This window comes from Xiphophorus hellerii, chromosome 19 (genome assembly GCF_003331165.1).
Source record: "Xiphophorus hellerii strain 12219 chromosome 19, Xiphophorus_hellerii-4.1, whole genome shotgun sequence".
Classification (NCBI taxonomy): Eukaryota; Metazoa; Chordata; class Actinopteri; order Cyprinodontiformes; family Poeciliidae; genus Xiphophorus; species Xiphophorus hellerii.
Window position 1 is genome coordinate 23,902,018 of NC_045690.1, and position 13,244 is coordinate 23,915,261.

At 39.4% G+C, this 13,244-nt stretch overlaps 1 protein-coding gene across 1 annotated transcript; it reads left to right on the forward strand.

Annotated features, from left to right (window-relative positions):
* Positions 1-245: 245 nt before the first annotated feature.
* LOC116709481 (uncharacterized) lies at positions 246-12,035 on the forward strand. Its single transcript, XM_032548023.1, has 11 exons — positions 246-441; positions 3,242-3,575; positions 5,028-5,112; positions 5,487-5,588; positions 6,668-6,765; positions 6,938-7,048; positions 8,073-8,196; positions 8,303-8,446; positions 8,612-8,767; positions 8,850-8,971; positions 10,896-12,035. The coding sequence occupies exons 1-11, from the start codon at positions 354-356 to the stop codon at positions 11,041-11,043; spliced, it is 1,512 nt and encodes a 503-aa protein (XP_032403914.1). The 5' UTR covers positions 246-353; the 3' UTR covers positions 11,044-12,035.
* Positions 12,036-13,244: the final 1,209 nt, after the last annotated feature.

Sequence of the window (13,244 nt, forward strand, 5' to 3'; positions counted from 1 at the left end):
ATATTTTTGCAACCCAGTGCTCTCTGTCTCATACCGTAGAGTCATGACATGCTGATGAAACGCCAAACACAAAGTAGGGAAAGTGGGAAATAATCTTCGTGGGCACTTTACCAACAGCAGTCCCGGGATCTTATTCCACTCTGTAACAGCTTCAAAGAAGTAGAAAGCGAAAGTAAAACGGTTGCTGTTGGGATCCGCAGTGGAAAAATCCCCGCCCACTCTGAGAGTTTATAGAGGCTGACAGAGGAGCCGCCTCACAGCAACCCGGCGCACGAGCTCACAGGAAGTCATCCTGGGACTGAGACTGGGAAACCATTTAAACCTAAAAAAAAAATAATAATAAAATAAAAAAAATGAAAAAGCTTTGGGACAAGATGTCGAAAAAGGTGCAAAGGATGGACAGCACCAAGCCGTTAATGGAGAACAACAACGACTATGACGGTGAGTGAGAACTATTATCATTATCCTTCATAACAACGCTGCACACAGTGAAAGCTGTTGTTGATTGTCAAGTTAGGCTCCTTTAGGGTTTGATTGGAAGTAGACTTAACCCTCTGATGCATGAATTATGATCCTTTGTGTCAGAATTTTTTTCCCCATTTTTTAAAATTCTTTTCTTAAGGCATAAAAAAGGTAGGAACATTTTTTTGTAAAAATAATTTTTTTTTATTTTTTTTATTTTTATGTGATCAATTGTAATTTTCTCCAAATACAAAGTTATTTGAAAAATACATCAGTAGTATTGTTCCTTAGGGGTTATCTGATGTCACAATATTTTTTTTACTTGCAAGAGTCGTCTACAGTAGAAGGAGGGACCGGGTCGGTTCTCATGCTTTTTTGTCTGTCGGCCATATTGTATTTAACAAAAATAATTTCTTGCATTTGCAGCTGATGGCCAGTAGTTGATGGTATATTTTATGATGCATTAGTGTCCACTTCAGTGGTCTGTGTGCATTTATAACATACAAATCCACAGGAAGCACAAGAAAATGGCTTTTAGATAGCTGTCCACTGTAGTGACCACTATGCATGAAAGGGTTAAGAAGTGTACTTGTTAAGTGTACTTGTTACGTACTCTAAAATATATTTAAGGAGAACAGCAAGAAAGACACACAGGCTTCAACTTTAAGTGTTCATTTGTCAAATTGAATATATCTCATATATTAGAGTTTTAAAGTCAATTGTGACGTATGGGTGATTGAACTGAGACATTTGTTGTGATTTGGCGCTACGTAAATAAACCGAATTGAAGTGACTTGAAAAGGCAAAAATATATAATATCTTTATCCACACACCATACTGCTTAGCATATTGTGATGTAAAAGGAGACGTTGCCAAATCAGTTCAAAACTATGTGTTTCATCTATATTCTGTAAAGAGACATGGTGATTGAAAGGTGCTTGAGTTGCAACAATCTGCATAATCTTAAATTAACAGCTAATTTTCAGAGAATCTGATTAGAATCTGTTTAGATATTTTATGACTTTCTTGAATCCTTTGGTAATAACGTGGATCAAAATGATCTTATTGCGCAAATGTAGACATATATATATATATATGAAGATTATTGTGGTACAAATATATGTGTCTTTTGCATTCTTTGTTGATTTTATACTTCTATCATGTTCGAAATAAATGAATAGTAATAAATTAGGGGTGCACCGATTTATCGGTGCCGATATCCTTAATTTTGGGAGATCTGTGATCGACCGATTTTTACATATGAAGCTGATCTTATCCAAAGGGTCTCATCTAGCTCGGTAAATGTGTAAGAATCTACCACTGTCCTCCTTTACTCTCTGGTGAGAAAGGGTTCACTGACAGATTTATGTCTGCACATTTACAATTAACAACAGTGACCCCACTGTTGACCAACTCAACAACTTTCTTGCTATATTGAGCAACGTTTCAGACAAAACACTTGGTATCGGCCAAAATCGGAGTCGACAGATCAAAAGATAAGTCAGATCGGCCAGAAGGGTTTTCGGTGCACCCAAACAGTAAATAAAATATTCCCCTCTCTTATCGTCTGAGAGAGCTGAAGAACTTGGCAGAAAGAGCGGGCGTGTTTTAACAAGCCCACAGTGTGTAAGGCACAACTTTTTGTCCTCGAAACGATTTGCTTCCTCTTTAGCTGAATCTCAGTTCCACTGTTGGCATATTTAAAAACACACACACACACACACGTTTAAAACCCTGATTAATGGACAAAAGTGCTATGCTAAAAGGTGAAAGTAAGAAGGATAAATGTTACAAGTTGTGATGAAAAGGTTTTGAAATGACTTTTGAAAAAGAAAAAGAAAAAACCCGTAACATTCTATTAAATAGAGTAAACGCTTGAGATCCACTGTGTAATGTGCAAACTGGAGGAGATAAAGGATTTATTATTCATGCTGAGTGGTGATGAAATTCCTATTGCATGATCAACAATAATTCTGCTTTCTCTGACTGAAGTGATAAGTAAACATTGAAAAAAGTCTTTTAAAACCTGCTGGGCTTGAATGACTGGGATATATTTGGAACCATTCCACGGAGAATGTTGTTTATAATACCATAATTAAGTCTAAAAGTATTCATGCCCCTGGTAGGTTTAGTTTTAAAATACGTCTTACTCAACCAAAACGTTAGTTTCTAGTTTCCAACAGGAATTGACACGGCGATCTCCCGAAACAGAAGATTACTGACTTCATGTAAAAACTCCCTAAAATTGCTGTCAAACTTTCGGCAGGTTTCTCCTGCTACATCTGATCATCTAAAGTTTTTGGGTTCAAAGATCCTGTAGGATTGTTTTTTTTTTTTACTTTCCATCACATTACAGCCACAAAAGTTGATGTTTTCCACTGGAATTTTCAAATTCAAATTCAAAAATACGTTACTGATCCAAAGGGAATATTGCATTTTGCTGTAACTCATATTAATGCAAAATTCTTCAAGGAGCCATCATAGATGGCGACGGCTGTGGGCAAGAATGATCTCCTTTCCTACAGCTTTCTGTGTTACGGCACATTTGACGAAGCCTCTGACTGAAGACGCTGTTTTTCAGCGGCAAAAAAACGCAGCTATAGAAACACAGAGCTGTGTTACTGTAACATGGCATGGGTGAAAGTTAATAGTTGTGATTATTTTCAGATGTTTCAACTGAGGCAAATTCAAAAAGACACAGAAAGAGAGGGAGAGAGAGAGAGAGATGTAGTGCTGACAATAATTGTCCATTTTTAAGAATCTTTTTCTGAACTTTCAGGTCCCGAACCTGATATAGGACTGCTCTCACAGGAGCTTCGTTCAGTGTGCTCTGATGACGCCTCAGACAGTGAGCAGGTGTCCTCCCGTCACGCTGAGAGCAGCGGTGATCGGCGTACGCAGAGATCCGAGCGTCTGAGCTTCCCAGAACCTCCGGCAGACCTGGGGAAACATCTGGATCAGCATCTGGAAGCTGTAGATGAAATAGTCCAAAATAATCACGCCACAACCGGAGCCGACTTCCTCTGTCAGATACGTGATCACGTTGACGCTCTGCTCCGGGACATCAGCACCACCAAGAGCTGGGCAATCCTGACGAGCTGGGTCTCACAGAGGTACGTATCCGTGTGCCCATGCACCGTTACGCTGCAAAAAATAACTGTGTCAAACAACCTGTGCCTCAAGATGAGCGGGGAAGGGAGTAAACAAATCTAGCAGTGATAAAGAATAACCTAAATACAAAAGGACCAACTAACCCGGTGACATATAACACAAGTAAATAAACGGCAGCAACAGAGCAAAGGAGGCAGAAACAGGAAACAAAGAGTGACAAAGGCAGAACACAAACAAACAAGTGATCAAAATGCAAATACCGAAAACTCAAACAACACTGGATCCTGACGCACCCTTTTCTCCTCAGGCAAAATATATGTCACCCAGCACAAAGAGTCTTTGTTTAAAACCATCTTTAATATAAAACCTTCTGCTTCAATTTATGCGTTGACAAGGGTTTCAAGTAAAAAATAATAATAATAAATAAAAAAATAATCAGGAAACAACTTCCAAAAATTAACAAATCTACCTGTTGTTGAGAAAAAATACTTTCTAAAAATATTTTCAACTTCTTATATTGTGTTGATTTTTTTTTCCACTTTTCGTTTTGACAACAATGTGAACCATTTCTTATGTTCTTTTTTTTTTTTGTCCTAGGACTCTTTTGAACACTAATAAGCGACCTAGCATGGATCACATAGCTGACTGTCCCGTCATCTTTTACTTGCTCAAAAACAGAACTTAAACAAAATGTGGCCACAACGTTTGTGCAGCAAAAGGCAATATTTCACAGTTACAATGACTTCATGGAGATTCATATTCATCTGTATGTTAATAAAACAAAGATCCAATCTAAAGATCAATGTTGTTCTTTAGAAATAACAGACTGGGGCTTAATTCAAACGTTCACTGTGACTTTACCAGCTGGGCGTCCATCTTCATTCTATAGTTTTTCTATAGAACTAGGAAATTTTCCACAGTAAAAATAAATGCATGGCTAACGGGGTTTTTCAAATCTGTACTACTGTTTCTAGCACACACCCTGGAGCATTTGTTTGCTATCAGGCGAATGGGAAAGATAGACAAAGAAATTGAATCTGACAACAAATGCTACGTCATTAGGAACTAACACACCGTATCTTGTTTATTTGATCATGCTGGTTATGTAAACCTGCGCGTTAACAAAACTATTTGCAGAAGTAACTGTAAGGTTTCCTTTCTACCTTTGTCTTTCCTGGTTCCGCCCAGATCAAATCGCAGGTTTATCACGCAGGACTTCAAAGGCTGCATGCGAATGCAAAAAGGTGTGTCGACTCGGCTCGGGTTTACGCGCCCGCACGAGATCCTGACCTGATAGTTGTGAAATAACTCAGGATAGCAAGGATTACGTGAACATATAGACACTTTCAATAAATGATTTGTGACTCACTGTTGTATTTTTATGTAAATGTATTTCCGAAGCTTTTTTTTAGATATACACATGTTGGAGCCCAGTTGTTTTGGTTCTTTCGTAGGAAGGATCAACTGGATCACTCCGACCTTGGTCTGCTGGATGAATGGGAATCAAAAGCAGAGGACAAACTGCTGGAGATAGTAAAGGTAGGAATCAATCAGCGAAATATTACTTGCACACACACACGCATACACACAGTCGTGTTTTTGTGTCTTGTGGGGACTTTGCGTTGACTGCCATTCATTTTCTACAGCCTAACCCTTACCCTACCCCTAGCCATCACATACCCAACCTCTAACCCCAAAGCAGCCTTTCTCATCATGGGGACCACGATTTGTCTCCACAAGAAGCAGTGGTCCCCACAACCCCACAATGTAGACAGAAATAGGTCCCAACAAGGACATGAAAACTGGTTCACACGCACAAAATGGTCCTTCACTGTATCAAAACCTCATAATCACCAGAGTGGAAGTGGTAGCTTCTATTAGTCACTTAATTTCATGATTGTGTACGTCTGCAGGTGGAAGTCAGAGATTCCCTGGGAAAAATCCTGGATGCTGATCGAACACAAATGGATTACAGTGAGGAGACCTACGCTCAACTTTATGTGGACGTTATTCAGGTAAGACAAGCCTGTGTATTTATGTGACATAACTGTCGCAATGCTTGTCTTTTGGTAGCATGATTACTGTACCTTCTAAAACTATTCATGCTCCAATTGACTTTTTCCAATTTATCTTACATTATTACCACAAACCTTAATTTTATTCTACAGGCCAGGTTTGTGATTCATGAATTTATAAGGCTTATGACGGTTTCGTATTGTGAAGATTTGTGATGCCGTTTGTTCCTGAGCCGGTATGATGTGTCTGGGCGGCTTTTAAGGACTTTCTCATTTTTGTATGCCAAATGAAAGAGCTGTGCTTTTTCAGGACAAAGTGGGGGTTTGTTCCCAGCGCTGTCCCTCATCACGATCCTGTTTGTGGTGTTCATGGACCAGATCTCAAAGCCTGGTTGCGGAGAGGATTTAGGAACTGTGGCTGTGGGTGTTTTAGGAACCTCTGAGGAGGGACCTGGCCTCTGTCTCAAGTAGAGCAGTTTCTAAGTCTTTAGGTTTTAAGGAAGGCTGTTGACTTGCTGGTCAAATCAACAGCTTTCCATCCTGACTCATGACAAATAGTTAATGATAGAATGATATAGTTGCAAATAGTCAAAATGAACTTCCTTCATACTCCTGGGAGCAGTCTGCGATCCCCCAAAATGAGCTGGAGGGTGTCACTAGGGAGAGAGATGTCTGGAGATGTTACCCTGGCGACCCAATCTCAGTTAAGAGGAAGATACTGGACGGATGGATGGTAGATGGATGGATGGATGGATGGATGGATGGATGGATGGATGGATAGAGAGAGATAGATAGATAGATAGATAGATAGATAGATAGATAGATAGATAGATAGATAGATAGATAGATAGATAGATAGATAGATTGATTTTATGATTGCACCATAACAAATGATTGGAGGGTGTGAATTCAAGCCCTGTCACGATTAATTTTGCTGTATAATAAATTGTCCTAGAAGTCATTGCGATAAACCCTAGTGAATACTTTTTCGAGGTACTAAGTAAATGACATTTATCATTTATGTGACATTTATCTTTTAAATAATTGGGCTTTCTTTTTCTTCTCTCTCTCTCTTTCAGTGTGTTAATGCAATGCCCAAACTAGTACAGGAGAAGAGATTACTGAGTACTGAGGTGAGGAAGGTTTGCTTTCAAGAGCTGCAGAGTTTTGTGGAAAGGTGAGACGGTTTTGAATTCTAAAACAGATTGTTAATTTAATGGCATCTAGAAATAAAACAGTTTGCCTCAGAAACCATATCCTCTGAGTTTAGTACACTGACATCAGAATGGCGTTATTATCATTTGAAAAGCGAGTGAATTGTCAATGCTGCATAATTTTCTTTGTTGTAGGTACGTCTCAGAGCAAGACGAGGTACTCCGTAAAAAAGCTGAAGCACGGAGGGAAAACCCAGAAACCATCTGGGTTTTCCTGAAGACTCTGAAAACGTGTAAAGAGCTAAGGTGGGTGTTTCAGGACTTTTACTGTTTGACTATAAATCAAACTAAACTTTTTTTTTTTCCTGTTGTATGACAGCCAAGATTACTGAAATGTATTTCCATTTATAAAATTCCAAAAATAACACTCTGCCTCTAAACAATTTGGAATGAGGTTACGGCTTCACAAGCTTCGTAAGGTTAATTCACAGTATTTAAGTTGAATGAAGGCCCATTTGTACTCAAAACTTGTACCCCAATAGGTTTTATTCAATATACAGCTTATTAAATACAGTAGTTAGTACATATACATGGTGGGGCAGGGTAAAGTTCTCACAGTGACAAAATATAAGAGTTCCTGTTTCTTTTTGTTGCTGTGTTTGACCTGCAAACGTCTCAGCAGCTTTAGCAGATAGAAACTAACATCAGAATAAGAAAACTTGTTACTCAAACAAGACTTCTCATTTGAACATAAACAGTAGCTGTGTGTCTGCTGCACTTTTGGTTGAAACATGTGGGTTCTTCTTTTAGAGAAGTTGCCCACAGTGGTTAGTGTAACCAGACACTTTACTCCAGTGAGAATAGAGATACTTTCATAAGAATATTCCTCAAGCAAAACTAAAAAGTACACAAATTTCTGATGCACTGGACAAAATCATCTCAAGACATAAGAGAGGAAAAGTTAAAGCTCAGGCACAAATCTGTCTTCCAAATGAACACTGACCCTCAGCATACTGCTATATTAGTGGCAAAGTGGCTAAAGGACAATTGGAAAAGCCCAGATCTCAATTCTAACAGAATTTCACACTTGGAAAATGTGGGGAAAAAAAATCTTTAAGACTTTTTTCCTCCCCCAATTGTTCTGGTATTCAGCAATTACAAATGAGTTTAGTTATTGTAACTGAGGCTAATAAAATGATGAGCTTGATGCGATTTTAATGTTAGAGAGTGAAAAAATTTAAAAAATGAATGAATTGGTCGAAGTGCACTGGTCTGTGTAAGAAAAGGGGCATGCCCTGATTTTGACATGATTTATTTTGCTTGGCTCCAGGCAGCACATCCAGGCTGAAGGAAGCGCTAAAGCAGGCTCTGTTGACGAAACGAAGAAAACCCTTGAAAAGTTGGAGGCTCTAACTCTGGAGCTTATAAAGGAAATTGCAACTGAACTTGCTGAGGTACCTGTTTGCAGTGACCACATTTATTCTACGCAAAAACGAAATGGGAGCACGGAAAACATTCTGTAAGTATTTTACATTTAAAACACATTTTTCTGCCCTGTAGAGCTGCCTGACGGATTACTTCAGACCGGCCAGCAGGCCACGTCGGAGCTTTTCACTCCACCAACGTGGTGAAAGACACTGTGAGCTGTTTGACTCTTTGCGGAAACGTTTTCCCAAGCTGCCTTACGCTTCGGATGAACAAACGGTAAGCCATCTTTTTTGTCAAGTTCCTCCTGACGAAATAAGTATATTATTGCTACTTGCTTATTGTTGATGTCATTTAGACTAAGAAAATAATCAGTTTTCAATAGATTTGTGTCTGAATGTTTGGTAAAAGATCTGACTGTTTCTCTCCTTCTGTCCTCCCCAGATTGTGATGAATGAGGTTTATAAGGTCGTTGCTAACTCTTACCTCAAACATCTCCTCCAAAAAAGTCAGCGAATACTGAAAAAGCAATGGAGTTCTGATGTTGGTAAAGCAGTCCAGGAGGATGCCGAAGAGCTTCATGACACCATCTCAGATGTGGTGAGTCCACACATTTCAGGACCAGTCACTGCAGACAGTCTCAGTCTGATCATACATTACTGACATGTACAATTTGTACCAGGCTCCTGGTGTCCAGCAGTGGAATCGCCTGCTACTGGTGATCCAAGAGGTGTCGAACTGCAAAGACCTCGACTCACTCAAGCTCACCATCGCATTGAAACAGGAAGACATTGAGAAGCAGAGGTAAACCGGTTTCTGATTGCGCTAGTCTAGCGTTCAATATTCGATTAGTTGTTCTCTTTTTTTCCCCTTTATTTTCAATATATGTAAACAGTAGGAAAAAAAATGAAATGCTAATAATCTTGGAGTTTACGGGAGCTCTGGTTCCCAGTTCAGAAACACTGGGTGATTGTTAGGTAATAGAGTTCATCTCAGTCTGAAACCTTTTCAGTACCAGTCCTTCATTCATCCGTCTTTAAAGGGACATACTGTGGTAAATTTACTTTTTGCAAAATATTGTACTGCCCTTTGGATTTCATTACTGGCTCTATAAACAGCCCAAGCACAAACAACCCCCCCCTATTCATTATAAGGCAAAAATTCATTATTTTTTTACTAGTCAGACCTACAGTTAAACCTCGGACTCGCTCTTTGACATATCGACATGAGTGAAAGCTCATCTCACCTCCAACTAAATCTCTACAGCTGAACTGCTTGTCTTTCCAGTCATTCCTACTGTACTGTACAATATAATATCTGCATTAAAACTGAATCCCTCTCTCATGCTCAATCAAAGATAGACAGAAACTTGGACATCATGACTGATGATCACTTGAGCTTTAAAGACGGTGTCTCTGGCTGCTTTCCCATTGACCGTATAATTGTGCAACTTGACATTTCGGAAATAAATTTGTTTATTGGAAACAATTTGGAAAAACTGATGAAAAATTTTTTTATGAACACAACTTTTGCATCACACGGGTCACATGATCAACAACCGGATGTTGCCACTGACGTAAAGCAAAAGGAAGAAGATAGACTTAGACTTAGACTTAGACTTGTACTTTATTGATCCCTTGGGAAGACTCCCTCAGGAAATTGAAATTACCAGCAGCTCCCAGGCAAAAAACAAAGTTAACACACAGTAAGCAAAAGTACAAAGGAATACAAAAATACAAATTAAATACTAAGGTACACACTAAATGTGAGTAACCAAAACCTTAAATTATGCAAGAAAAACCTTAAATTATGCAAGAAACAAGGAATAAGAATATAGAATATAAGAATATAAATGAATATAAATACAACACACAAAAAAAATATAAGAATTTGGCGGATAGATTGACCAGTGATATCGTATTGCACTATGTGGTTTGACCTGATAAGTATGGAGAAAAATACAAGGGGTCACTACTCCTTCCATCCTCTGTCCTGTGTCACCTCCCCCCCCCAATGAGGAATTGTACAGTCTGAAGGCATGGGGGACAAAAGAGTTCTTAAATCTATTGGTCCGGCACTTGGGAAGCAGCAGTCTGTCACTGAACAGGCTCCTCTGGCTGCTGATGACGGCGTGTAGAGGGTGGCTGCTATCGTTCATGATGTCCAGCAGTTTGTTCAGTGTCCTCGCCTCTGCCACCGTCACCAGAGAGTCCAGCTTCATGCCGACCACAGAGCCGGCACGCCTGGTCAGTTTGTCCAGTCTGGACGTGTCCTTCTTGGATATGCTGCCTCCCCAGCACACCACGGTGTAGAAGAGGACACTGGCAATCACAGACTGGTAGAACATCCAGAGCAGTTTGCTGCAGATGTTAAAGGACCGCAGTCTCCTCAGGAAGTACATCCTGCTCTGCACTTTCCCATACAGGTGGCTAGTGTGTTTTGACCAATCCAGTTTACTGTCCAGCCACAGCCCGAGGTATTTGTAGGAGTCCACGACCTCAATCTCAGTTCCCTCTAATGCGACTGGTCTCGGCTTGACAGGAGAATCACGGCGCTGCCTGTTTTTTTAAAATGATTTTCCTTATTCACGTGTGATCTTAGTTCGGTGGAAACGCCTCAATAGTTTTTGTCGACACTGGCGGAATATCGACAACGTTTTGAGCACATTTGTAATGGAAAAGCAGCTTCTATGTCACTGATGACCTGGATTTACTTTTACTGTCCACAGTGAGGACCTGGAGCTCATACCCAAACTGCTGCGGTGGAAGGGTCTCTCGAAACGGCATGTCGGAGAAGTTCTGGATGCTTTACCAGGCAGTCCACCCAAAACCAAGTCTAGACCCTTATTTTGGCGTTGCTGCTGCTGCTGCTGCTGAACTGCAAGCAACCGCACAAGCCTGACATATGTAAAATTCGTAAATGTATTGATAAAACACATTCCATTAAGGCCAAGCCACGTCTACTGTAAATCTCCTTCATTCAGGTGTAAATTTTTCAGAAAAAAAAGAAGAAAAAAAAAGTCCACTTTGTAAAAATGCAAACTTTCAAGGGACTGCTTCCTGCACCTTTATCATAACTGAGCCATGCATTCTCAGGTTGTGTTTTTGTTTTTGTCTGACTCAGTATTCTTCAACTTGTGTGTGTGGAGTCTGTCTTATCTGCAGGTTCTTCCTTCAGGTATCGGCATTCTTTGTTTTGTTGTCTCTTTTGTTGCAGTGAGTTTTTCCCGCTCGCTTTGTTTTGTGCTTGTCTTTACATGTTCTGCTTCAGAAAGGGTTTCAGAAACGGCAACAAGCCTTTTAATGTAAGTAGTTTACTGTTAAATTGCCCTGGTTTCGTTACGCGTTACATTTTGTCTGTGATGATTCATATGAACTGAGGTACCAAGGAATTTCTACAATATTCAGAAGAGTTTAACAATAATAAAGTACAGGCAAACTCCTTCCCTTACTGATCACATCTTTTTTTTTCTTTTACTGTTTTAGATAGCTTTTATATGCCATATTTGTATAGTAATATTTTTATAATTTTATTTATGAAAGATAGTCTTTTTTTAAACAATCTTTTACTCTGCGTGGTTCTTCAATTTCCTGAATCTACTTGTAAATTTCTGTAATGAGGCTCCTGCAAAACAAGACAGGGAATAAATCAGCCGTAATTTCCAGGTGCTAAATAAAAAACAAGGACAGATTAGTACTGTATTGAATTGTAAATGTTCTTATTTTGCATTTCTCATTTTCTTTGCCTCAGTTTCAATAAAGTAAGGTACTGTTTTAAAGGATATTGTTTCTCTTATCATGTTTGCAGAGTATCAGGGAGGAATGTTTTTTTGTACTGACCAAATGTCAATAAAATGAATTCAAAATGATCCGTTTGTGGCGTATTCGTTGTGCTATCAGAAAGACCGCCAGAGGGCGCTCTTCCCCTACAGGAGACCTGCTCCATGACTCTTTTCCTTTGGGAAATGTTCTCAGAGACTAGTAAAAACTACATCACTTCCTGGAAGCAGCGTTGCAACAGATGTTAAAATCCCTAACAAGATTCATGTCACTAATATGCATCCATAACAAGAAACTCCTCTCTGTACGATTTCATAGTTGCTCAATATATTAATTACTTTGAAAGGCATGCGTTGTGTGTGTGTTTTCTTTCTTTTAGCTTCAGTAGTTTAATGCCTCACATGGATAACATCGAGGAAGCGTTGATCAGTCAAATACATCTGAACTTAAATAAATTCAGCCAGTGAAAAGTGCATGCTAAGATAACAAAAATATCCTGAACAAGATTGTAAGGATCGAAAATTTTAGTTAATTTGCAACTTTAATTTAAGAAACTATGTTGGGCAACTTGGGGAATGTGAAGTCATTTTCTACATGAATGCTTCAGTTTAAGGTTCGTGATTGTTTGTTTCTGCACACCCACAACAAATTCTGCACAGTTAAATCAACACTATTTGGTTTAGTGTTGAGGCTATTTGGTCCCAGTAAAGCCTGTGGAGTTTCCAGTGTGATTAAACCAATGAATCAACTTACTGGCAAAAGGGAGTTTCCTTTAGCTGCTTAACGAGCTTATCCTTCCCTCCTGCTTTCCCTTCATAAAAAGCTTGTTCTTGTGTATGTAACTACCGCCCCTCTCTTCCTGAGCACTTCCTCCCACATCAAGAAGGTGACAGACAGTGCGACATGTTGACAGTAATCTCCTGCAATACCCTCTCTACACTCACATCCTTCCCAGATCCTCTGGAACGGCCCGCAGGCGTTGATTATTCTTGGCTTGAAACACCTCAGTGAGGTGAGTGGTCGCTGAAATCCCCATTACAAAGAGTCAATGACTTCCCTGAATAGTTTAGCCGATTTCACCTTCTTTTGTCCAACACTTTCATGGGAAACCTGGAAGTCTGATGCGTTATTGTTGTTTGATGAGCTAGCAGCTTGCAATTTGACTCTTGATTTTGCTGTTTGATTGTTCTGCTGCTTTGATCAGCAGAGAAGTCCTTAAATTAAACATTTTCTAACAGCACCATATCTGATCTTTCTCCAAAATAATCATTGCGTCCATGTTATTTTCTTTGTTGTTG

Coding starts and splice junctions, on each gene's coding strand:
- LOC116709481 (XM_032548023.1), top strand. CDS start 354: ATGAAAAAGCTTTGGGACAAGATGTCGAAAAAGGTGCAAAGGATGGAC. Junction 8,197..8,302: donor TTGCAACTGAACTTGCTGAG/GTACCTGTTTGC, acceptor TCTGCCCTGTAG/AGCTGCCTGACGGATTACTT. Junction 8,972..10,895: donor GAAGACATTGAGAAGCAGAG/GTAAACCGGTTT, acceptor TACTGTCCACAG/TGAGGACCTGGAGCTCATAC.